The sequence below is a fragment of the Elephas maximus genome, chromosome 14, assembly GCF_024166365.1.
Source record: "Elephas maximus indicus isolate mEleMax1 chromosome 14, mEleMax1 primary haplotype, whole genome shotgun sequence".
Classification (NCBI taxonomy): domain Eukaryota; kingdom Metazoa; phylum Chordata; class Mammalia; order Proboscidea; family Elephantidae; genus Elephas; species Elephas maximus.
In genome coordinates, this window is record NC_064832.1 from 49,426,385 (window position 1) to 49,454,200 (window position 27,816).

The window sequence follows — 27,816 nt, forward strand, 5'->3', positions numbered from 1 at the left end:
AACAGTATGGAAACATATGAAAACAACAGGAAATAACACTTCATATATAATGTGATTAACATCATGTTAATAAAAATATGAATTTTGAAACGATAAAAGGAAATACAGCAAAATTCTACAATGAATTCAAGTACTGGAGGTTAAAGTGGTATTTTTTCACTCATCAATTATCCAAAATTGCTGTAAAAGAATTATTTTATAATAAATAAATTATAACAGTTTAAATAGTTAATTAACTGTTCATATGTAATTTTAATAAAATACATAAATAATACTTTGTCTACTTCACTACTAACGTACATATACTACTTTGTAGTTATAACACCAAATAGCCCAGAACACATTTAGCTTTCATGGAAAATTACAAAGTTCTCAGTCGTAACACCTATATGAATTCTAAACTACTCAGCCATAAAAGGAAATGGTATTAATATATTCTACAACATGGACGAACCTTCAAGACATTATGCCAAATGAAAGAAGCCAGATACAAAAAGTCATATTTATATGAAATATCCAGAATAGAAAAGTTCATAGAAATAGAAAATAGATTGGTGGCTGCCAGGTTTCAAGGTGAGGAGGGAATGAGAAATAACCGTTTAATGGGTACAGGGTTTTATTTTGGGGTGATGGAAAATTTTTTGGAATTAGAGATGGTAGTTGTACAACACTGCGAGCACATTAAACGCCACCGAATTGTTGACTTTAAAATGGTTAATGTGGTACATGTTTTTCACCTCAATTTAAAAACAAAAACCTCCAAGGAGTAATATTCAGGAAAAAAAAAACATAAAACATGTTACAATTTGCTTGCTAATAGTTGTTCCTGGTTTGCAGACACTAAATCAAGGTCTATTCAACAGTAACATAGAATTGAAATAAATCCTTTCCTCTTTGCATATATGCTTGCTGCTAAAATAGGAAAGAAGAAAAGTGAATCATTTTAGAACATAGGTCCCAAACCTATCCCACTCTTAGCCGCCTTCATTATTCTCTGAATTTCTTACTTAATTTACAAAAGAGCCTGTTACTTACTCAGAACTGGAGTCATCAGTGGCAGAATTCATTGGAATCTAGATCATTGAAACATTTCTACTTTCCTTCCAAAATTCCTATTTGCTTAAAATGAGAAAGGACAGTCTGCTTTTGTAACACATGGAATCAGCTGGGATCCCATCAGGGGGAAAAGACACAAGTTATGAAGTCAGGAAGAAGTGAATTCAAATCTTGATGTTCAACTCCTGTCAGATAATGCAACCTTAAGGGAGGATTTTTAACTTCCCTGAGCCTCAGCCCCTTCACATTAAAATGAGGCAAAGACCTAAATCCATAGGATGAAAGGGCTGGGCACAGTCACTGGGGCTTAGCAGACACTCCTATTCCCCTACACTGTGAAAATCAGTTCCTTTCTCCCATTCCTTCTTGTTTCCAACAGCTGCTCTGGCCTTCTTAAAACTGTAATATAATCAAGAATAATGAGACCACTTTTGAATTACTGAGGTTGTGGGTTATTGCTTATTCATCAAGCATATTCATGAAAATAGCTTTTTTTGATAAAGTAGACCTCAGAGATACAAAAGAGGGCAGAGGATGATCACGTCAGGTGGTTAGTTGCCTTCCCTGCACTAAGACAATCTTACTAAGTAAAAAAGATGGTAAAAAAAATGAAAGAAAAATCCAGTGATTAGTCAGTTTCAGATTATCTGGGTTTTAGTTTATATAATGTTATTTTTCATATATATAATAAATACAACAGTATATGTGTATAATAAATTGTATGTATAATATAAACATATTGATATAAACATAAAACATACATAAATAATATATAAAACAAAGGTATTGCTACTACATAGAGGTTGATACAAACTAAAATTTTGCTTGGTTTTGGTACTAAAAACACTGCTAAATTTGCTAAAGTCATGTAATGGAAATACAAGTAATTGATCAATTTAAATAAATTTTCATACTCATTTTTATATAGATAAGATTAAAAATAAACTAAAATTTGAAAAAAAACAGAAAAATATGTTCAGAAAGAATATAATTCTAATATACAAAAAACATAAAAGCTCTAAAGAGTAACATCTCTCATTTAAAAACAAACATAATTATCCCACTGGCTATTTCAACTCTTTTGGATTGAATCTTATGCTACAGGAGCAAAGAGCCAAACTGTCCCACTGTGACCTGTGAACCCCTGAAAAATAATTAGTTCTCTAGTTGAAAAAGAAAAGATTAAAGAAGGAAGAAGAAGCTGCTTCAGGAAACATCTCAGGCAATATGATGACAGAAGAGTAGACTAGCAAATGACTATGAGCCAACAATTAAATTAAAATAAATTGCTTATTTTCTGTGAAATGTGCTTGCATTAGATCTTTTGATAAATGTGCTTTCCCCAGTGATGAAATTTTTCCAGTTAAAATAAACTTTTTATATATTGTGCTCTAAATTATCCAATGAAATATGCAATTATAATAGCATATACTTTCCAGGTTGTAATGAAAGTACATATTCATATTCATTTGTAGACACTTATTACCCACTTCCAATGGGTCAATTCTGACTCATAGCAACCCTATAGGACAGAGCAGAACTGCCAAATAGGGTTTCCAGGAAGTGGCTGGTGGATTCAAACTGCTGACCATTTGGTTAGCAGTCGTATCTCTTAACCACTGACTCACCAGGGCTCCACAGGTGCTTATTAGGTCTGAGTAATATTTGGGCCAGGAAAAGGTCTTTTTTCTCAAAGTCACTATCATATGAACACGAATATTATTCAAATAAAAAGATGTTATGAAACATCATAAAAGAAACAAAATCATCAATCTATATTTTAAAAAAAATATTTTAAGATATACCTAAATGTTAAAGTGAGGAAATTAAGTTTTTCAACATGCAGTGTAGAAAGTTATCACCCAAAAGTTAAAAATGTATAAAGTACAATAAATTCCTTTTTCTAAATTAGGATTAGTCTCTCTTTCATCCTTAAAATAAATAGTAACATTGAGAGTCAATAATCAACTTGTTCTTAAATACCAATGGTCCTTTACCCTAAATTTCTGGAGGGTTTTCTAGATTTCTTTTAAAAAAAAAAATTGAAGATACATATTCAGAATTTAATAATTTCCCCAAAAAAGACTGAAATACCTCTTGCACATTAACAAAATAGAGTATATTCAAAGAAGGAAAAAATCCTAGCCCTTAGAAAGACATGATATAGGGATTTTTCCTAAAAAATCAGAAAAGCACTTAGTTATGAAAACAAAAATGTATGTTAATGTCATTGGTAAAGATCTCAAGCTCAATACAGACTAAGTGGACAAGATGAATAATTTTAAAAGCTTAGTCAAAATTCCCAGGACCCTAAAACGGCACCCCTGTAAAAGGAATGTAGGGTTCAAGATCACTGACATAATGTAAATGAGATAGGATTAATAGGGCCAAGTACCTTGTGAAATGTTGCACTGTATGGCATAGAGTTGCCCTAACCACCCCCCCCCCCGCCCCCGCCGCCAGCCTCCTCCAAAGATGTGAATGTCCTAATCCCTGGAACCCGTAAATATGCAGCCTTACATAGGAAAAGGGATTTTGCAGGTGTGATAACAGGTTAAGGGCCTTGAGATGGTAGAGTAGCCTGGACTATCCAGATGGGCCCAATTTAATCACATGAGTCTTTCAAAGAACTTTGCCTGACTGAGGCCAGCCAGAGTCAGAGGAAGAGACATAATCAAAGAAGCAAGGTGAGAGAGATGTGACTGAGAACTCCAGCCACTTGTTGTCATTGAAGATGGAGGAAGGGAGCCACAAGCCAAGGAATCTGAGTGGCCTCTAAACCGAAAAAAACCAAACCTGTTACAGTGGATTTGATTCCGACTCACAGCAACCCTACAGGACAGAGTAGAACTTCCCCAAAGGGTTTCAAAGGAGTGGTTGGTGGATTTGAACTACCAATATTTTGATTAGCAGCTATAGCTCTTAACTGCTGTACAGCAGGGCTCCAAGTGGCTTGTAGAAGCTGGAAAAGGCAAAGAAACTAACTCTCCCCCTCCAGAAAAGAAAACAAAACCCAAAACCAAACCCATTGCTGTCGAGTTGATTCCGACTCATAGCAACCCTATAGGACAGAGAAGAACTGGTCCATAGGGTTTCCGAGGAGTGCCTGAGGGATTCGAACTGCCAATCTTTTGGGTTGGCCACCGTAGCACTTAACCACTATGCCACCAGGGAAAAGAATACAGCCCTGCCCAAATTTAGATTTAAACCCAGTGAGACTCACGTTGGACTTCTAACTCACGGGACTCTAAGATAATAAATTTATGTTGTTTAATCTGCTAAATTTATAGTAATTTACTACAGCAGCAATAAAAAACTAATACAGCATCCCAGTTGTGAGCATAATGGTTCCTCCCTCTACTGCTAGCTAACGTACACTAAAACTAGAGAGAAAGCAAATAAAATGGACTAGAAGGTAACCTAGACTCCTGATACAATTGGGGTACAGAATTAACCAACTCTGGGAACACCAATCACCAGACTTCTTGTTTAAATCATTTTTGTGTTGTTGCTGTTGTTAGCTGCCTGTTCTTTAAGCCCAGCCTCATGGTGACCCTGTTGGCACAATGGAACAAAATGTTCCACCACCAAGTCCTGTATCATCCCCATGATCCATCATGTGATCCATAGGGTGTTTATTGGCTGATTTTCACAAGTAGATCACCAAGCCTTTCTTCTCAGCCCATTTTAATCTAGAATCTCTGCTGAAACCAGGTCAGCATCATAGCAACACACAGCCTTCAATGACAAGTGGGTACTGGCTATGCATGAGGTACGCTAGCCAAGAATCGAACTCAAGTCTCCTGCAATGGAAGGCAAGAATTCTACAAGTGAACCACCAATGACACACTGAATAACTTTTGACTATGTATTGTTCCCTGCAGCCAAACTTCCTAAAAATTATTTATATACATTAAGACAACATGTAAAAATTCATGGTCATCTTCAATCTTAGATTTGGCGGTTAAAAGTCATATTCTGAGATGGATATTTTTCTCTTCATTTCAAGAGTTTTGCCCCCCTTTCCTAACACTTGACAAGCTTGAGAAGTAGAAAGATAATACCAATTTTCAATTAAGCTATAAAGACATCTTTTCATGTATTTCCTTAATTTCTTACCAGCTTAGGAAACAAGTATTTGGTTCAACCATATGAAGTTTCCATTTTTGACAAGTCAAAATTGAAAATTTCACTACTTCACATGGCTCAACCAAATAGTTTGTTAGCTTACACCATACAGCTAGAGAAGAAAAGGAGTAACCTATTCCCCAAAATTATCACTTCTCTGAGCCTTCTGCTAGCGCTCTACAAAACCAAGAAAATTAACAGTTATCTCTGTTCCTGCAACTCTGGGGATAATTAAGGCCATAAGCTTCAGCTGGCACTCTTGCCTATCAGCTAGTTTCCCTACACTTTAACGCATCCCAATTTCATAATTATATTAAGCCATCCATACCATTCTCACTAATTTTTGAAACTATAAATAACTGTCAAAAAAAAATACGGAATTATTAACAAGAGCCAGTAAGGTTTTAAAAAGGACTAAATAAGCTTTTGAGGATCACTCTGAAGTCATCAGCTAAATGCTTGAAAACTGAATCATGCCAAGAAAAGCAAAGTGCATAAAAAAAATTTCAGTATTTCAACTTCATAAAATTACAAAAATTGTTAGGCCCCAGCTCCATGAATGACTCATAAACTAAAAGAAAAATCATGAAAAAACTCAGAAAAAAAATTTTAATAAAGAAAAAAAAAGTCTTGTCTTTATATTTATTCCTGAATTCAACTGATCCTTGTCTTTAAAGAACTTAATAATTAAGTATTTGGCAGGTAAGACATATTGTTGTTAGTTGCCATCAAGTTGATTCCAACTAATGGAGACCCCATGTGTGCAGAGTAGAACTGCTCTGAAGGGTTTTCAAGGCCATGATCTTTCAGAAGCAGATTGATCAACAGGCCTATCTTCTCAAGGGCCTCTGGGTGGCTTCAAACCACCAACCTTTGACCAGTAGTTGAGCGCTTAATTGTTTGCACCTTCCAAGGATTGCATAGGTAAGGCATACACAAACATAAAAGAAATAAGGAGTACAGGATAGTTTACTATTATTATTTTCTAAAGTTAAGTTAATGGTACAGACCAGAGTTATCCAAGTCCTTAAGGTGTCTACTGACATAGGTCAGTTACCATGGTAATTTTGTGATTTTGAACGCTTCATTTGGAAGTGGGGTGGAAGTTGGCGGGAGGTCATTTAGGTTGTTGCTACTGTAGAAAATTCAGAGATGATACACACTAAACTTTACCAGTGGAAATGAGCCTTGTAGTCTCAAATTTTTCAAGTTCAGCTAACATTTCCTGAGCAACTACAGTGAGCTGGGCACTGTCAAAGGTGTTTTAAAATATTCATCCTATTACAGAATCCTCACAACAAGCTCATGAGATGGGTATTATCTCCTCCAGTTTACAGAGGAAAAATCTACAGCTGTAAAAGCTGGGGTCTCACCCTTCTGGGGGGACTCCAGAGGGTCTCTCACTTCTCGTGTACATTCTGCCACAGCATGGTGTTAGTATTTACAGCTCAAATACTTGCAGAAGTGAATAGAGGTACAAAATGATGAAAGGTGGTCTTAATAAAAAAATAGCAAGTTTTTAAAGCCTTTAATACAAATTGTGGGATGAGGGTGAACTGCTGTGGGGCAGTGGTAAGGTGGCAGGAGATTAGAGGAAAATTATTTTAAATCAAAGAAGAGCACTTTAAATAAAACATAATAGGGTTTCTTTTAATCAGGGAAGCCGCGTGGCACAGCAGAAAGAGCAATGGCTTCAGACTCAGATCTATATTCCATTCAGAGCGGCTGCTCCTTTAGCTGAACTTCCCTTGAAAAGTGTAACTTTTTCTAATACATAAAAAGCACCTAACATTTGCCTTGGCTCATTTACAGGGTTGTTTGGGGGAATCAAACAAAACAACAGAAATGAAGTAAACATTCGCTGCATAAAAAAATACATTTATCACTGCTGTTTTATTAGTCTAATTAAAGAGTGAGTTTCATATTTCTCCCAGCCTTGATATTTTTTTTTTCTGATATGTTTCTCAACAAATGCATTACAGTAGTCTGCTAAACTGAGATTTAAAAATGTATGGCTTGATGTTGAAACTGCCTTAAAAAAAAATTATTTTATGTTAGATGAAATATCTCATTACAAATAATGTATTGGCTCTAGAAACAAAAAAAAAACACACACACTGGAGCAGGCAACAGTCAAGCCCAGGCCCAGGCTCACTACCTCACCCCCGCCACTGTACAAATCAGAAACGCTGCCGCAGCTATCTTGACCATTTTTGTGCCATGGTCCCCTTTGGCAGTCAGATGATGAGGATCCCTTCTTAGTATATTTTTAAATGAATAAAATATATAAAATTTCAAAGGAATCAAATTACATTGGAATGCAATTATCAAAATGCTGTAAATACCAGTTTATGATATAGTAATAGACGTGCGAGGCAGCCATGGAGGCGTACTGCTCAGAGCTCCCTTTAGGAAAGAACTTTTCATTCAGCTGCAAGGGGAGCACTAACGTGACATGCTCCAAGCTATGAGTACCTTCAGCATCCTATGCAGCCATTCAGCCCAGGTCACACCTTTTCCCGGCAGCCCCCAGCCAATGACTGAGCATGGCATTTAGATTCAACTAGGACTCCTCTAACAGGTATTCTCTGCTTCAGAGTTCCACAGCTGGATCGGCTGACACTCTGTCCGGTTTGCATCAAGGTCTAAGATTCTTCTTGCCCAGTCCTCTTTTTCCCACATTTTACTTTTCCATGCATTAAAACCAGTTTTTGTGGAGTCAGTTCAGACTCATGACAATGCCATCTCTGTCAGAGCAGAAGTGTGCTCCATAGGGTTTTCAATGGCTGATTTATCAGAACTAGATAAACAGGCCTTTCTTCCAAGGTTCTCTGGGTGAACTCAAACGGCTAACCTTTCAGTTAGCAGCCAAACACATTAACTACTTTGCACCAGCCAGGGAATCCTCACATGCATTACCCACTCCCTACTTCCTAATAAACCTCTTGCACTCCAATTTCATTTCATTGCTTCCTGCAGGACCAAACTGACAAAATATGCCCTTCATTAATGTATTAAATAACAAAATCCAGCCACTTGTCTACTAACTACGCTAAATTTAACATAGTGATAAGTTTAAGCGATATTTGGACATATCTGAAATAAACCTCCTGTGAGGTAAAAATATATATGAATTCTATTGGTGGGAAAGTCTTAAGTACTGCTGTGTTTGTTGCCTATATTTATAACTGAAGGAAAAGCTAAATTTCAATTAGAGATTAGCGAAAGTAATGATGCGAGTTTTTCAGAGTTCAGAGACCTCAGAATTCTACCCATGGACCTCAAGTTAAGGACCCCTGGGCTAGAGTATGTCTGACTTTGAAAGATCCATGCTTTTAACACACACACATGCACCTAGACTAGCTAGAGTTGTGGTAACTAACTGTCCCTAAAGGGGCTTGCCTTCTCAGATGCCACGAACCCCGTGCAAGCTTGTGTTAAATGCAGACTATGTTACTAGTTATAGGTCATGTGCTGACATAGTTTAATTATAGGGGGACCAAAAAGAAAAACAAAAAAACACTCAGCTTACCTAAACACCTGAATATAATTATCTCAAAAATCTAACTTGTGAAATTCAAGATTATAAAATACATAATGAAGTTGCTTTTCTACAGAAAGTTTTGTTAGAAAAGGATTTATCCCACAATTTATTTAATATCAGAATCCTATACTATACTATTCAGCAAGAAGCCCCCTGCATCTATTTGTAACTCTAACACCGTAAGCTAGCTCTCTTCCTGTGCCCCAAGGACGGGACCCAAGTAAGATGATAACCCCATGTGATTCTATCTTTTCCAAGTCAGGCAAACAAGGTGTGTGCATGTGTGTGTGTGCACGCGCACGTGTGGGGGGGGGGGTACAAAAGAAAAGACTGGCCAGATTTACAAAATTATTATTTTTAAGATTAAAATAGTACATTTAGAAGGATGAGCCTCATTTATATTTTTAGATGAATAATAATTTGCACTAATTATGAGTGGGAGTTCTAAATGAGACAATGTGATGTGGACAAGAAAAAAAATGTCTGCCTAAGATAGGGAAGTACACTTTGAGCAATTAGAGATCCAGTGGGGAATAAGGCAGAAGACAGAGGAAATGGAAGAGAAATCCTGCGAGGAAGAGAGCCAGCATCTCCCAATCTACCAAGATTCAAGCCATTCCCTTTGAATCCAGTGTCCATTACCATTCCTTTCCAGTGGAAGAAAGAAAAGTGATTGAGTGGGAGTGGAGGGGGACTATGTTTATGCACACTCATCTCTGATACAAACACACACACTCAAGCCTCTTCCTTATCTATATATAGCATCTGTACACTATACAAGAAATATGTCTATTTACAGGGACCTTTAAAATTGCCATCATACCATTTGAAAGACACTCTGTATAACGAAGCATGTTACAGAACAGTGTTCTGGACCAAAAGCCTTCTGTTTCTCCAGGCTAAATAAACCCACTATCTTTAGGCTTTGACTTTGATTTTCTCTAAAGCTTTCGGGGTAAATTTCTGTTTCTTCTGTTTCTTCGGCAACCGAACAGAGAAGACAATATAATTGATAACAATGAGATATTTTCTAATGGTGAAGTAAGATATTACTAACTACTTCATAATTACCTTAAATTTCTAGTCCTTTTAAGGTTCAGCCACAGACAAGAACCCAATGAAAAGTCCTTAGACAAATATTTAATCCTCCACTGGCATCCTCCCCAATTTTTCCAAATTAGCATTGATTCAAATTCCCTTTTCAGAAAACTTTAGAATGTTTAAGAAAGATACCTTACATTCATTTTTGGCATCATCTCTTTATTAACATTCATTTCCAAGAAACATATTTCTCTGTTATAAATCTTAATTGTAGGCTTGTGAGGTAGTTGAGAATTTTTTTATATACATATTTGTTCATGCAGGTGAATAAACTGTGTTTGAAATACTGCACATAGCCTAGTCCTTGGGATAATCCATGGTTTATCACTCCCAATCCCAATAGTTTGTCCACTGAACTAGGATGTCAGGAATCTAAGCTGGATTTGCTTTTAAGTACAAAATCCATTAACTCTTTCCATATGCCATAACTGTTCATTTGAGAAATTATTTATAAACCAGTTTATTATCCCTACCTGGCAAATATGACATACCTGTTATAAAATGTGATTACTTCAGAAAGCTTACAATTGTGGAATCGCATTTTCATAATAAGCCATCTAACTGAATTAGACTATTCATATACTTTCAGGAAGCCCTTTAATCCTTATTAACAGTTTGTGAATAATAAACATAATTAATATTCATTTTAGTTGAAAAATCTAGCACCAATAACCTGTATACTTTAATCCACTTCCAACAGCCTGTAAAAATTAACCAACAGATGCTACCAATCTGGTAAAAAATACGCAGGTCATTAACATTATTTTGATGATACCAAATGTTCAATATATGAATATTGTGATTACATTTCTGAGAGATGTATAAACAATGCTTTTTTATTTATAACCTTGTTAAGTCTTAACAGAAGCTGAAGATAGTAAAATATGGCAATCTTCTCTAAAACCAAAATCAGCTTTTGTTGTTCCACCCCTCATGCTCACACTTCAACTAAGAGCTTGACCAAGTTTCATTAAGACTGTAAAAACAACACGTATGCAGGCAGCATGCCGGTCACATTCACCACAGCATCCCCAAAGCCAAACACAAAGCCTAACCTATAATATGTATGCAATAAATATTTGTGGGATTGAATAGTGGAAGTCAAATATAGAAAACAGAAAAGAGTGGGGGAAATCAATGAGAGGAGGAATGAAAAAAAGAAAAAAATCATCTGGAAAAATACCCATATGTATTTCCAGAAGAATTTAAAATATGGAAAGCTAAGCTGTATCTCAAAACTTATAACCGAGAAAAAAAAACCAGAGTGAGATATTTAATAGCAAGATAACATATGAAAGAGAAAATGAGAAAAGGATACAACTGAATCAGGAATATATGTTGCTTTTACAAGAAAAGGCTTAGAAAGGGGTTCCCATATTCCTTAAGATAATGGCACAAGGTACTGTGCCATAGAAGCAATGCTATAAATGGTCATAGGGAGAAGCTTAGTTTAAAAAAACAATGTAAGTAAAATCTAAATGATAAAAATTAAAAAAAGAAATATAAGAAAGGACAATTTGAGTTCAGATAAAATGCCCAAGCTAAACCCAAGAATATATGGCTAATCTATGGGTAGGTGCGGTAGGGTGCTGTTGTGCACAGCATTCTAGGTTTGCAATCAACAGACCAGGAGGAAAGATGTGGTAGAGATTTAAAAAAGTAACATGAAGAAAACCCAGTTCAGGGGCTGGTACACCACAGGTGCTCAAGAGGTATTATTAGTTCCTCTTCTAATTCTTAAGGTATGAGACATACAAAACACAATAATCTTAACCTAAAAGTCACAGAAAAGTAAAGTTGTGCCCTTTGTAAGAAAAAGCAATACATAATGACAAAGATTAAATAATACATAAGAGAAAATGTCAAGTTTCTCCTCAAATCACTAGATTCAGTTCCTTTATTCTTACTATTTCAAATGCTTAGAAAACATAAAAGATTGGCATATACCATTCTAGATGCCTGGGATGGAATATCCTACCTACATAATCAGAGAAATAAGCATGGTTTTTATTCCAAAGAATCATGGCAATAAAAAACAGAGCTATCTCACTCCCCTAAAAACAGACTATTCTTCAATTATCTGAATTCTCTGGCCTTCTCTGCCTGGTTGTAATGCAAAACCAACCATGAAAATCAATCATATCCAAAATTTCCCTTCAGCTTCTTGCAGCCCATGTCTCCATCTTCCCCCTGCTTGCTAGAGAGTGGAGAAGGAATTGTATCTCTACCTTGCAGTGAACAATGAAGACCAGGTTTAAGTTTGAGTTCTGCAGAACATACAAAACTGATTTAAACAAAGTGACCTTTGGAGTCATGAGGTCAGGGAAATGCTAATATCTGGACCTAATGTCTCTGCAGCCAGACCATAAGAAAAGAGACAGCATGGGGTAGCCTGTTCACTCAAAAGCCCTTAGTCTTGTCTAAGTTTTCAGGATACCACTTTCTTACTCTTTTTCTTTTCTGATCTTTTCAGTAAAATATCTATGTAAAATCTTCTTTTTTGTCTGAAGGCAACAAAGTCTTTTACAAAATATTTAACTAGTTGTTGGCAGCTGTCGCCAAGTTGACTTCACCTCATGGTGACTTTATGTCCAACAGAAGGGAACATTGCCTGGTCCTGTGCCATCTTCATGATGGTTGATATATTCAAGTCTACTGTTGTGGCTTTTGTACCAGTTCATCTCACTGAGAATCTCTTGGTCCTGTGTGATCCTCTACTTTACCAAACATGACCTCTTCTTCTAGCTATTGATCCCTACTGAGGACGTATCCAAAGCAAGTAAGTCAGACAATGTTCTGTGGTAATCTATAAGGTTTTCATTGGCTGATTTTTGGAAGCAGGTTGCCAGGCTTTTCTTCCTAGTCTACCTTAGTCTGGAAGTTCCACTGAAACCTATCCACCACGGATGACCCTGTGATATTTTAAATACTAGTGGCATTGCTTCCAGCATCGTAACAACACACAAGCTACCACAGTTCAACAAACTGGCAGATGGGTGGTGGATTTACCTACTAGTAATGTCAACAAAGGAGCACTCGTGGCACAGTGGTTGCAGTGCTTGGCTGCTAACCAGGAGGTTGGCAGTTGGAATCTACGAGCTGCTCCACAGGAGAAAGATGCGGCAGTCTGCTTCTGTAAAGATCTACAGCCTTGGAGACCTATGGGCCAGTTCTATTCTATTCTTCAGGGTCACTATGAGTCGGAATCAACTCGACAGCACTGGATGTGGTCTTTTGTTTGAGCTAATGTCAAAAAGCACACTTAAACCAAAAATCAAACCCACTGCCACAGAGTTGATTCCAACTCATACCGACTCTATAAACAACAAAACAAAAATCTATTGCCATCGAGTCGATTCTGACTCAAGCAACCCTACAGAACAGAGTAGAACTGCCCCATAGAGTTTCCAAGGAGCGGTTGGTAGATTCAAACTGCTGACCTTTCAGTTAGCAGCCTGAGCTGCATCACCAGGGCTCTACAAAAACCAAAAAAAAAAACCAAACCCATTGCCACTCAGTGCATTCTGACTCACAGACTCATGGCGACCCTATAGGACAGAGTAGAACTGCCCCATAGAGTTTCCAAGGAGCACCTGATAGATTCAAACTGATGACCTTTTCGTTAGCAGCCATGGTTCTTAACCACTTCACCGCCAAGGTTTCTATAAGGGTCTTCAAGTAATGCTTCTAGGAACTATTCTTAAAAACTCAGAGCTAAAAACAGTCACCTCCACAGCTCCTTTCCCATCAGCATTTCAAATGTCAGCATTGCCCAGGATCACACAACACTGGGCTTCCCCATCTTTTCTGATCTTCCTGGAAAATATCACCTCCTGTAAGGAAATCCTGGTGGTGCAGCAGCTAAGTGCCATGGCTGCTAACCAAGAGGCCAGCAGTTCAAATACACCAGGCACTCCTTGGAAACCCTATGGAGCAGTTCTACTCTGTCCTGTACGGTCGCTATGAGTCGGAATCGACTCGATGGCAACGGGTTTGGTTTTTTTGGTTTCTCACAGCAAAGAGAGAACAGCATTTGAAATGAGACATATGAAGCCATAGGCCCCTATCAGGCTCTAGGCCAAGTGAAAGGGAGATCCCAGGCAGAGTGGACCACATGTACAAAGGCAGAGAGAGACAGAAAAGCACAGAATATTTAGAAAATGGTCATCACTCCCTGACCTTGATCTTTATAACTAGTATTAGATTGAGCAAGTAGATTGTTTTTTTTTTTTTTTCAACCTTGAATCTCAAGGCTAAAGTTAGATGACTTAAGAATTTTTTAAAGGTCCAATTATTTCATTTAGGGCTAACACTACAGCTAAATTAAAGACATGCTAACAAGTTTCCCTTTTGAGCCTCATTAATTAAGAAAGTAATCAGAGCAAAGAGAGGAAAAAAAAGACAGAGAAAGCAGCGGATGGCAGCATCCCTGAGACAGCTTTCAGGCACCGCCGTTCTTGCCTACAAAGCAAGCAAAGGGAAAACTAATCAATTCCAGATTATGAACTCTGAAAGTCTGAAGTGTTTTACATGTAAATACCCATTTTAACTGCCATATATTTTCCTTGATTGCCTGAAGAGTGCACTAATGTTATTCAAAGAAAATTTTGATTCTCCATAATCAAAAGGTAAAATCAAGATCTGCTTACTTCACCAGTTTTCCCAGGGTAAGCTTGGTGAGAAAATTCTCCCTATTTTCAAAGACCTAAATATATCATTTTTAATATTTTACACAAGACCAATGGTGCTCAAAAACATCTATTAAAGGCTTTGGATTTACCACAAATTCTAGAAAGGTACCTTAATTTGAAATGATCTTTCAGAAAGATATGCAATTGTTTTGGGAAAGCATTTCAAAGGAATTTAAAATGATTTTTAATATATCTGCCAACATTCCGTGACTGCTGAGACAATCAGTTTAATCAAACAGATAAAGTATCTAGCATGTTACCTAGTACACAGTAGGCATTTTAAGAAGTCAATTCTTCCCTTTCTACACTAAGCCCTCAAACCTCCATCCCCTACAATCTCTCTCTGTGTTCAATGAGCCCAAGGTCATAAGTAACATAAGTCTATACAGAAAAAGTTCTTTTGGAAAATTAAAAGGTAATGACTAATCTAAGCACCTTGTGCTACAGAACTAAAATGTAAACTTTACATAATGCTTAAAAGTTAATTTGACAGTATATGTGGCTGTCAGCCCTGAAATGTAAGTGGTAGGCCCAGGAGATTGGGTTAAATAAATTCAATTCTCAGATAAGAGGTAAAGCCTGATTTTTTTTTTTTTTTTTTTAATCACACTACACAGGTAAAAGCTACCACAAAATAGTTTGGAAAATAAACACCATTGTTTTTAATAAGAAGATCATATAACCCACTCATGTACTTCTATTTCAAACTGTTGATATTCACTTCTCAACTTTCAAGACACTCAATAAATGTGATTTCTATCCCATAATTAATTAATTTCACCACTGCCTGTCAGTTTGTCACTGTGGTGGCTTAGCGTGTTGCTGTGATGTTGGAAGTTGTGCCAATGGTACTTCATATACTGACAGGGTCACCCACGGTGGACAAGTTTCAGCAGGGCTTCCAAAATAAGACAGACTAGGAGGAAGGACCTGGGGATCCCCTTCCAGAAAAAAATGGCCAGCGAAAACCAAGTATTAAAAAGCAATACTTTGAGGACTAATGTGCACCTGACCCAAACCATGGTATTTTCAACCATCTCATATACATGAGAAAGCTGGGCAATGAATATGGAAGACTGAAGAAGGATCGATGCTTTGAATTATAGTGTTGGCGAAGAATACTGAATATAGCATGGGCTGCCAGAAGAATGAACAAATCTGTTTCAGATGAGGTACAGCCAGAATGCTTCCTAGAAGCGAAGATGGCAAGACTTCAACTCATATACTTTGTACATATTATCAGGAGGGGCCAGTTCCTGGAGAAGAGACATCATGCTTGGTAAAGTAGAGGGTCAGTAAAAAAGAGGAAGACCCACAACGAGATGGAGTGACAGAAGCTGCAACAATAGGCTCAAACACATCAACGATCATGAAGATGGCGTAGGACCAGGCAGTGTTTCGTTCTGTTGTGCACAAAGTCGCTATGAATGGGAACTGGCTTGCCTCCACCCAACAACAACAGCAATTAATTATGTGATAGTCACGTGAAATATTAAGGCGTAGTTAAATTCTGACAAGAGGAACGCTTATGTTTAGTTTTTGTTGCTTTGGTGTTTCAGTGGTAGAAGTCTTGCCTTCAATGAGAGAGACCAGGGTTCAATTCCTAGCCAATGCACTTCATTGTGTAGCCACTACCCATGTGTCCATGGAGGCTTTCACAATGCTATGATGCTGATCCAGTTTCAGCGGAGCTTCGAGACTTAAGACAGATTAACAAATAAGGCCTAACAATCTACTTCCAAAAATCAGCCAATGAAAACCTTATCGGTCACAATGGTCCGATCCACAACTGGTCTTGGGAACAGTGCAGGACCTGGCAGCACTTTGCTCCTTTGTGCACACGAGGTCACCATGAGTTGAGGGCCAACACAACAGCGGCTAAAAACAACAACAATGACTGAAGTGAATGTGTTTTCATGTCAAAATTTCCTCTGTAAGTATCCTCCCTTACAAAAGTAGGATTGATCCCAATGGAGCAGCTTCAAAAAAGATACACAGAAAATTTAACAAAGTTCTGTATTGATCATGTACATTTAAAATGTTGCTTTTCTTTGACACACTGTAAAACAAAATTGGCTTTATAAAAACAGTTCATTAGATAAGATTATGTAATTTCCCACTAATAATATAAAAAAAAAATCCTGTATCAGATTCTTCAACTAATGCTTTCTAGAGATTTGTATACAAAATGTAGCAGCATTAAATTATAAAAAGTTAATTAATGAATAACCAACATGCTAAACTTACCTTTTTGTTGGCAACAAAATGTATTCTCAAGCTTACAAAGCAAATCCACATTTTCATACTTATTTTCATTTACTTTTATCCAGAAACAGCTTTCAGTCATTTCCTCAGGTCTGATCTGCAATCAGAGAGAAGACTGATTCATAAGCAGTTGGGTGCTTTACCTGTTAATACCCAATATACACACCCAAGAGCCTAGAGCTGCCAGCAGATGTTTATGAATTAATAATAATTTGTACATATTATCAGGAAATATCCCGTAAGATATTTCCCCCCAAGTGTGTTCAATGAAACAAGTTCTACAAAATACTAAGATTTCATGAGGGAAAAAAAAAAGTTTCCAAAATTAAATAGCTGGGAAATCCTGAGTGAAATACAGTTTAATTTGCTTCTTCTCAATTATACTTCTCCAAGTCTTTGATAATACTCACCTATACTATGACTATTAATGTACTATTAATGTACAAGACATATTACACAGTATTTCCAAGTTTATGTGACCATGAAGCCATTTTTCTGCAGGTCATCTGACATAAACCAATGACAAAGGAGCACAGCCTGGCAAGGCTGCATATGACAATCACTTGAGTTGTGACCCTTTCTCAAAGCACTTTTTAGCAAATAGAGGAAACTGACATATTAGTACGAAATAGCCAGATATATTAAGGAGGGTTGTAAGTATGTACTTACTGAATGAATAAATGTATTCCTTCACTCATACAACATGGGATTTTTATAATCCCTTCCCTCTACCCCCAAACTTACCACCAACTCCCCTCCCAGACTTGTAACAACCATGGATGTAACAATAAGTTTGGTCATATCACAGCACACGCAGCAGCTTCTGCCACAGGATATTCTATACAGCAGCTCAGAAGTAATTGATGCTAAATGTCCCCATAAAAAAAAAAACCCACTGCTGTCGAGTCGATTCTGACTCATAGGCGCCCTATAGGACAGAGCGGAACTGCCCTATAGGGTTTCCAAGGAGTGGCTAGTGGATTCGAACTACCAGTCTTTTGATTAGCAGCCAAATGCTTAACCACTGTGCCACCAGGACTCCAGTAAATTAACAGGCTTGTGGCTATCCGTAAAAAACTGCCAATCTCAACCCTAGGGCTCTAGATTCAGCTGTTTATAATGCTCTACCATCTTCTCCCATTCAACGAGCACAGTAAGACTGGAACTCAGGGCCTTGTTCCATTTGGGTGAAGAAATCCTCTCCATACTCCAGAAAGTTGACAGGAAATAAGATTGGAAAGCCGGAGAAAGTAAGATGAATGTGAAAAATGGGGGCTCTAGAAAACAGTCCCTTTCTCCTCTTTCCTATTTCCCACTTTTACACATTTGATATACTTTCTTGTCATCAAATGTATAAAATCCAGAGACTCATATTAGCATATGGATTCCTGGGAAAAGGGGGTTACTAACATGCCTCGAGTTTAACTAAACAATAGGCCACCTCTAGGTCAGCCCTCATAGCAGATAATCAAGGTCCAGCCAAGCTTACTTCAGAAAAGGTGATAGAATTTCTATAGAAACTACACTCAGAGCTGGGGTCAATGTCCCAGCTATTAATAACTGTTTCTTAATCTGGCCTTGTCCTCTTCTACCAGGACCTCTCAAAAGAAGTTGCAGCTGGTTAAGAATTTAGGATTCAGAATTCCTACACCCTCACTAAAGATCAATTCTTACATCGAATGATACTTTTGCTAAATTTCCAAAGGACACTAACTTTTTTGTACTTTTAAGAAACACTCTTCCAAAATACAGAATTCGATCACAGTAATGTAGAATTATCAAGGCAATTAATTGCAGGTTAAATCTCATTGTAACAACATTGACTCCCATCACATTTATAAATCAGAAAGCCTTCATCAATAGCAAAGAGCTTTGTCTTAGCACGTTTATTTTAAAAATGCTATTTTATGTGACGTCACTTTGATTATGGTTTAATCTAAATAAACGTTTTCCCCCATTTATTTGTTTTACCTTTAACCAATTCAATCTTCTCATGCTGGTTTCTGGTTTAAATTCCTTCTTTGGTTTCAACCCAAATGGCAGTATTGGTGGAGGAAGACAATGTTGTCCACCCAGAAATCCAAGGGGAGGTGGCGGAGGCACGGGGCCACCAAACGGCATCGGCATTCCTGGAAGTGGAGGGGGTGGGGGAGGTGGTGGTGGAGGTGGCAACCCTCCACAAGAGGAAAGTGGGGGAGGAGGAGGGAGTCCTGGGTGGCCGGTCCCATCTTCTTTTGATGGGATCAAAGAGGTGCTTATATCAGCTGGCAAGGCACCAAACTAGAGGAAAAAATAATAAGAAATACAACTAAGAAAACTCTGCACGACACATAAAAGTATACTTTTCTCAAAAATAATAAGGTATTCATTTTAAAAAAAAATTAGTGAGTATCCATAGCTTTATATGGTTCAAACCTAGTAACAAAATTCCAATATTTGTTTCTCAATTTAAGAATATAATTATAGCTTTTGTTTTCATAAAAGTGTAATTGCCAGAATATTATTCCTCAGTTTGAAGTCATTATGGTCATCTGCGTGGTGATGTCTCAGAGTTAAATGGATATATGGATTTAGAAGATTTAAAAATTAGCAGTCTCTAGGTGACAGTTGAAGCCATGGGAGTAGATACAGTTCATCCAGAGAGAGCACGCAGCATAAGAAAAGGCCTATGTACACAATTCTATGGTACACTAACATTTAAATGATAAGTAAAAAATAAGATCAAAAAAAAAATGGTATTGCCACATCATGCTTTGCTTAAGCCTTCTCAATGGTGTCCCACTGCACTTGAGAAGCAATCTAAAATTCTTAGTAGGGCTACAAAAGCATGGCATCACCTGTCCCCTGCCAAGTAGTCTTTCAAGTGACTTTCTCTTAATTCCATGGATGTGCCAACACCATACCCATTTCAGAGCCTTTGTACATGTTGTTCCCTCTGCCTAGGATGTTGTCTAAAATCTAAGATCTTTATGATCCGTCAGATCTTCACAAAGAAAAACAGTGTTATGAAAGAAGCTGACACCACAAATCAAAGAGCTACGGCTGCTAACACAAAGATCAGCATTTCGATCCACCAGGTGCTTCTTGGAAACCCTACGGGGCGGTTCTACTCTTTCCTATAGGATCGCTATGAGTCAGAATCGACTTGATGGCAACGGGTTTTTGGATTCATTTCTTAAAACAAAATATGGCTACATTTCTGATCAAGAATAGTCCTAGCTGAGACAGTAAGCATGATTAGCTTGAATATATCCGTCACGAAGCCATTATATCCCCAGCATCTAACAAAGTGCCTGGTTGTCAAGTAACTAAATTAATAAAGAAATGTAATCACAGATTACAGAAGATATTTACTTTCTTGATAGTCTTCGTAGTCACCATACTGTTGATCAAAGCAAGGTTTCTTAAGACAAATACACAGATTTCATGAGAAATACAAACTAATAGCCAAATAAAGAATTTATCCAACCATTCTTCAAAAATGAATATGGTGGCCATTATTAACTCTTTAATATCAGGCTTTTTTCTGATAGCCATCATTGTATATAGTCCATTTTGAACAATTTAAAACAACCTAAGAGTCACTTTGATTTAATTTCAGTTTCAAAACATGAATTTATTCCCACTTTACAAAAAAGCACCATTCAACAATAACTTATCCAAAGATGGTGGACATATTTCTTATCAACAGATTTTTCTAGAGTAGATCTACAAGTATTCCTTCAGCTAGGAAAAATTAAAAAGAAAAGAAAGTTCTTAAATTTATATTAGCCCTGACCAGGAAAAACTTGTCATAAATACATCAGTCATTGTCTATAACTCAATCTGAAGCATGTAACACAAGTAAATGTTTCTTTCAATATGAAACACGAGAAGCCACGTGGAAAAGATGAAAAAAAATTGACAAAATGTAGTACTTCTTCCTTGAGGCACTAAAGGAAAATCAGTGAGAATAATCTTCTCATAGATGGGAGATTTAATTTTTTTTTCTAAAACTGAACACTAACAGATAGCTATCTCTTAAGTTGTCTTCACACAGCCCCCATAACAAACCTATCTACTAAGTACTTAAAAGAAAACAAAATTGCCAATAACATAGCAAATAGTATACCTGAGAATATTCCACCATAATCGTAAATTAGGATGAAAAGAAAATAGCAAAACGATACTTACTGCTCATCATCCTGTATGTAAATCTACATCCAGAAATCTAGCTATGAATATTTTACCCCCTTTTCATCCATTTAAAACATAAAAAAAAAAACATGCAGATGATATATATTCCTTGCTATCTAAATGTTTTATGTATAGAGGGTGTATGGGAGCTATCTGCTTCGTAATCTAGATTTGCTCTCTTTTTTGTCAAGTTTTTAATCTGTCTACTTCTGGAAATTGAAAAATTATCAGAAAATGTTCCCATTTCAGCTAGAGGTTATCTTTTACTACAAGGTACCCATAGGCTGAATGTTTTGAAAAATAAATAGCTTGAGCAATAATTTCTTATCGTGGGATAAAAATCCATGATCAATGACAAATCTAAGAGGAAAAGGCTTTCTTACCCTTTATGCTTAATTACTTAGGAAATAAGTGATATTAGGAACAATGCTCAAATAAAACATAAGGTAGCAGAATTCATTAGTAAAGGCTGGGATATTCCTAAAAATGCAAATAGAAAGAAAGTGGCAACGTGAATTGTTTTAAAATAAACATAGAAGAACAAAAATACATATGAACAAAACTAGGAAAACATACATGTGCAATGAAAGTTCATACAGTTTACATGTAATGAAGATATTACATGACCTTTGATCCCCTGGTAAGGTTTCAATATCCAAATTCACTCAGGACAGTATTTTACCTGAGATTTAAACGCTTGTAATTCTGCTTCAAGCTCATTAATCTTTTCCTCTTTTTTCTGCAATTGAGCCTGAGTATCTTGATGGTCAGTAAACTCTTTTTCAAACTGAAAAGAAAAAAAAAGAGAGAGAAAGATGGGAATTTGACAAACACTATATAATGATCTGTCAGTAGAATATAAACTTCTGAATTGGTTTTATGAAAGCAAAAGGTACATTTTTGCTAAGTCACCCACAACCTTCCTCTGGGTCCCTCCAGGTCCCACCAAAATCATTCATTTGCAAGGGAGCAGACAAAGCCAGAGATGGAGTCTGTGACCTTCTCTGAGCAGAGCAAACTGGCCCATAGTTATCTACAACCTTGGCATTTTATTTAAAAGTCCCTAAATATCATTGTGACTTTGTGCAAAATAATAGACAGCAAAGCATTGTGCTGAAATCCCTTCCCCCCACCTGCAAAATACTGATGCTTGAAACTTATCTGAAGTTTATCTTCATTATTTAAAAGAGTTCCATTTTCATTTTTTAGTGAATAAACAATTTCATTCTGTAAATGCATCCATTACTTACTTCCTCCTTATAATAATATTATGAGATATAAGGACTCACACATAGGCCCTAACATTCAACCACTTAAGAGAATAAAATCTGTCATATTTATCACTGATCTTCCAAAGATAAATTAATCTTTCAAAATTCCTAGTGCAATATAAGGTGGGGAAAAAAGAAAACCATAAAATTTGGTGAATTAATTGAGTTTTCTAATTTATATAGCCATTTATCAAAATCTCTAGTTCCCATCTTAAGATTCAAAAAGCTTCACTCTGCCATCATCATGACTGAAAATCTCTCCTAATAGAGGGGAATTTAAATAAGGTATTGTTTCATAATCAAGAACAAGTATTTGACTCTGTTAAAAAAAATAGAGTAAAAGATCGATCATTAAAACATACACACACATACAACTTCACAAACAGATTTTAAATACAGTCAAACCTCAATTAGGAAAATAACAATACAGAACTCAACAGTTTACAAAGGGCTTCGTATGTGTGTCTTAAGTCGTCCTTAGGAACACAAAGAGGTAGCTCTTAGTCCCTCATCCTACAGCTAGTAAGTGAAAGATGTAAGATTAAAAAAGCCAGATTTTGTCCTCAAAGCCTAAGTTATTCACATGAAACTACATCACCCTCTTGCAATTAATGTTTACATAATGCTTCACAGTTTTTAAAGCACAAAAATAGGTATTTTTGCATATGATAAAAAACTCTGTAAAATAAGAAATATTATAATAATTCTTATTTTACAGGGAGGAAAGCAAATCTCAAGTCCCTGAGCCTCATACTTTCACCAGATTATCCTGTGTTTCTTCCCAAAGTGAATAGAAACTGATAATCACTGCCCAAATGTCCTTCACTTTTCCCAAATCATACCAACATTACCACTCCCACTATTCCTACAACTCCAAAGCCCCCCCAAAAAAAAATTTTTTTTTTTTTTAATAAAAGGTACAAATCCTCAGCCTAACAAAATAACTGATGTACCACCCCAACCTTGCTTAGGTCTCAAGGGACAGCCCACTCAATTCCACCTGTTACCCAGTGCAAATCTCCCTATCTGTCCTCTGGAGAAAATTCCTTCCCACTTTCCCATGGATGTCATCTGTTGCACCATTAACTTCTCTGCTCTACTGCCCTTCATCTTACCCCGTATCACCCCTAAAGCTGAAACATTATTTTTCTTCAAAGTCAACTTCTTCAAAGAGTGCTTAGTCTGTACTTATTTTCTGCCCTGTTGACCCTCACTTCATTATCCACTACAACTTAGCTATCATTCTTTCACTTTCAAAACTGTGCCTTTCCAAATTACAAATCTCCCAGACTTCCCACTTCATCTCACTTATCTATAAGTTTATTTTCTATAGTCATGCTATTCAATAGGATCACCACTAGCCACATATGGCTATTTAAATATTTATTTAAAAGATTTTTATAAGTTAAATATTCAGTTACTCTGTCACACTAGCCATTTTACATATGTACACTAGGCATACATGGCTAATGGCTGCCATGTTGAAGCACATAGATTATAAAACACGTCCAGCATCTCATATTGGGCAGTCCTGCACTATACACCTCCATATTCAAGCTCTCTTTTCTTGTTATGTTCCATTACAATGCATTTCTCTGTTTCTCTTGCCACGTCCTTCACTGCTCCTTCCAATTTTCTTTATGGGTTCCTATTCCTCCAGCTGCTCCATGGGAGATGGATGTGGCCCTCGGCTCTCATAAGGATTTACAGCCTTGGAAACCCAATGGGGCAGTTCTACTCTGTCCTATAGGGTCACTAGTAGTTGGAATTGACTCGATGGCAATGGGGTTTTTGGTTATTCCTCAGCACAGACCTTTAATGTTGGCATTCCACAGATTCTTTTCTCACTCCTCTCTGCTAGTCTCATTCCATATTTCTTGTAAGAGGGTATCTTCCACACCCATATGCATCAACCACCGCTGATACACTGATGGCTTCCAAATTTCTATCACCAGCTTAATTTCTCATCAAATTTCCAGGCGATGGATTAGTCCATAAAGGTATTTTTAACTGCTTACTTGACATTTTTTCAAGACACAAAAAAATGATATTTTCAAAACTCTGCTTATCTCTGTCTCTTAAAACTTTTTTTTTTTTTTTTTAAATATCTCTCTTCTTTCTAAAGGACAGCCTCTTAAACCTTCAATGGCTTCATTATGAAGGCCACAACCATTAAACTAATATCTATGAACCCTCTCTGGGATCTGGCCCAAACCTACCTCCCTGAACATATTTCCTATTATACACTAAATATCTAATAGTATGCCTATGATGTGTCTCTTATAGTAGTAAGTACTGGAGATACAGAGTTAAACAGAACATGGCCATTGTTTTCGTAGTATCTGGTAGTAAAGCAAAAGCAAATTAATCCAAAATCCATAAGAACTACCAGCAAGCTAGATAGAGAGAGTCTCCAGTGGCACGTAAATGATTCCTGGAGATATGATGCGTGCCTTCAGGTTTGAAGAACTTCAGGAGCTAGCTGAGAAGCGTAGCTAGCATTACACGTGGAGGCAATAGCACAATAAGTAGATGAATGGCCAGTAACTCCTTGTAAGGGGCACAAAACGAGTATGAGAACAAACTGCAAGGAATGAAGTTAGAAACATACACAGGAATGAGATTGCTGAAAAGAATTCTGCAATTAGCCAGAGTTATTTTTCTTTCCTGAAAACCACAGGGAGCTGTTAGAGTATTTTATAATAAGTAAATAACATGATCAAATTTGCACTTTGGGAAATCCAACCATCAACACTGTGGAAGATGGCCTGAAAGAGAAATATCAGAAGCAAGGAAATTAGTTTGGAAACTATTGCAGTTATCCAAGTAAGAACTGAGAGCCTACCTGAATCAAAATAGAGGACAGAGTAACAGAGAGAAAATGAAGATTATAGAAACAAGAGTTGTGTCTGATTGAAGGGAATGAACAAGTTATCTATGATAACTAGTGTTTTGTGACTCTGCAAGTTGGAAATAAAGTGTTGTGATTTTTAAAAAATTAGGATTTGGAATACACGGAAGGGGACACTTTTAGAAAGAAGAAAAATGAATTTGGTTTTAAATATATTAAAGTTTGAGACACCTTTAGGGAATTTAGAATAGACACAAATTTATATATTCCTCCTACTTAAATTTCTCACCTTATTAACTTATAATAATCCTACATAGCAGATATCACTTCCTTGGGCAAGCTTTCCTGTACACGCTTCCCACATTTTCCACAGCACATAAGGGGTTTTCTATCATAAAAATTATTGCACTGTAATATAAAAATACCATAATGTGATATCATATACCTCAGTAACACTCACCAACCTGGAAGTTTATTGAAGGTGATAATCTTTTCTATTTTATTCATGACTGTTTCAGTGACTTGCATTTATAATTAAAGTCAATAAATATTTGTTGAGTGACATGAATGAGCTACCTCCTGTCAAATCTTCCTTTATATGTTGAAGGGCTATGTCAATATCACATATTAAAGCACTCACTCTCCCAGCACCAAAAACCTGAGAGGTCATTGTCTCTATTTGTCTTTATACAACTGCTCAAGTTTTACAGTTGTATGGCAAGAAATAAAAAACTGAATTCTTCTTAGGAGAGTAAGAATGAAGAAGTCTTTTTCCACAATGTTGATGTGTACACCACACTATCTCATAAGCCTTAGACTAAGAATCAGAAGGAAAAAGGATCATTCAGAAAAACAAATATAAAGCTATCAAAACAATCAGTCATAATTAGTACACTCTGAGAAAATTTATTACATTAACTTAGCCATACTGAAAGCATATATTACTTACCAAAGAGATAAATTTCAACATCCTCCCCTACAAAAGGACCAGACGAAATATAAACTTTGCTTTATCATTTTCATAATATCTATAGTCAAATCACTGTAGCCTTGGGGATAAAATGAATCTCCATTAAAGTTGTACGTTATAAAAACTGATGTGATAGCTTTCTTCTCCAAAAAGAGCTACTAAAAAAATTACACTTACAAAATTACACACAAAAATGTCAAGAAATACAGTTAAGGTTGAGACTCTGCTTAATTTCATCCCCTAGGGTAAATGCATTAGTGCCTTTGTACAAGAAGGTTGATAATTCAATATTCTCTATGTACTTTCTGACATTTCTGGTCTTCATTTTTCAAATTTATGCACCAAAATAAAGAATGTGTCTAGCAACTGTGATAGCTTCCTGCCTAAAGCATTTACATGTGTCCTTATAAAGCCATCAGAAAGAAGTGTTTGCTGATGTACTCAAAATGGTACAGCAATAGAAATCTTTTATGGAGCAAACAATATTTTCTGAATATACCTAAGACATATAATTTCTGACTAAAAGGAGACAATTAACCTTGAACAAGGTCTTTCTTCCACTTACATCTAAAGCTTAAAATTTTAAAAGTATGTTTTGAGAAAGTGATCATATTTAACACCTACAAATGATAACGAGAACAAATTTACACTATCTGTGATGTATCAAATTAAGTACTTAAGAGTTTGCTACTACTTTCCAGTGAAACTTGAATACTCTTACTGAGCTTGGAATACAAAGGTGGCTGGGTGAAGGGCCCCTCTGTCAAACCCCCTTACAACCTAAATACCATGTATATCAATCAACTGCAATACTCTCTGTATGATACTTAATCGAAATGATCCATTAATTTGTACCCCCGCTAAACTAAGTCACTTCAGAGTAATGATAGTATCATACTCCTTGCTATAACCCCAGCATCCAGCCAAGGGCCTGGGATATAATACCCTTTCAATAAATGTTTGGTTAACTCAAAACCTTAGGACTTCTTAGGACAGGACATTTACAGTGTTTTTCATAAGTTACTCATAACAACCAAGTACTCTAAGAGCACTTTTGTGTTTGCAGCTGGTGTAGGACCCTGAGTAAGTTACTTAACCACTCTGTGTCCCAATTCCTCATCCGTAAGTGTAAAGATATATTTCGGATCTGATACATCAAGCAGCAGGTGAATGTTATAAAGGTATGTGATGTCACACTGTGATATTATTATATTACAGCGTGATAATTTCTATGATAGAAAACCCCTTATGTGCTTTGTAAGCATGTAGGAAGGCTCCTCATCTGGTCTTGGACAGCCAGGGAAAGCTTGCCCATGGATATCTAATATGAGCTCTGTAGGATCAGTATGACTAAACAAGATGAGAGTTAAGGATACCTACAATTTACAATTATGCTTCATCTTAAAACATCATCAAAGTGTGCAATTCTCTCAAGATAAGTTTTGGACCCACTACATCAAACACGCAGACTCCTTCGCATGGTGCCTGTGCTTGCTCTGTGCCATGGAATCAATTTTTGACTCATTACAACTCCATGTGACACAGTAGAACCGTCCCATAGGATTTTCTGGGCTGTTTAATCTTTATAGGAGCAGACTACCAGGTCTTTCTCCCACAGAGCTGCTGGGTAGATTGCAAAGGTCAACCTTTTGGTTAGCAGCCTCGAGCTTAACCATTGCGCCACAAGGGCTCCTGGCATGGTACCTAATGCATAGTAAACGTTCATTTTGCAACTGTTCATTGTGGTAGTAGCAATAATACTT

At 36.7% G+C, this 27,816-nt stretch overlaps 1 protein-coding gene across 2 annotated transcripts in view; it reads right to left on the reverse strand.

Annotated features, from left to right (window-relative positions):
* The window catches only part of DIAPH3 (diaphanous related formin 3), a 581,238-nt gene that overhangs the window by 325,347 nt on the left and 228,075 nt on the right, over positions 1-27,816 (reverse strand). For both annotated transcript variants that reach the window (XM_049853087.1, XM_049853086.1), the window contains 3 exons: positions 21,644-21,748; positions 18,757-19,065; positions 16,768-16,882 (listed from right to left, as the gene is read on the reverse strand). In XM_049853087.1, the coding sequence (XP_049709044.1) occupies positions 16,768-16,882; positions 18,757-19,065; positions 21,644-21,748 (529 nt within the window). The remainder of the gene's footprint in view (positions 1-16,767; positions 16,883-18,756; positions 19,066-21,643; positions 21,749-27,816) is intronic.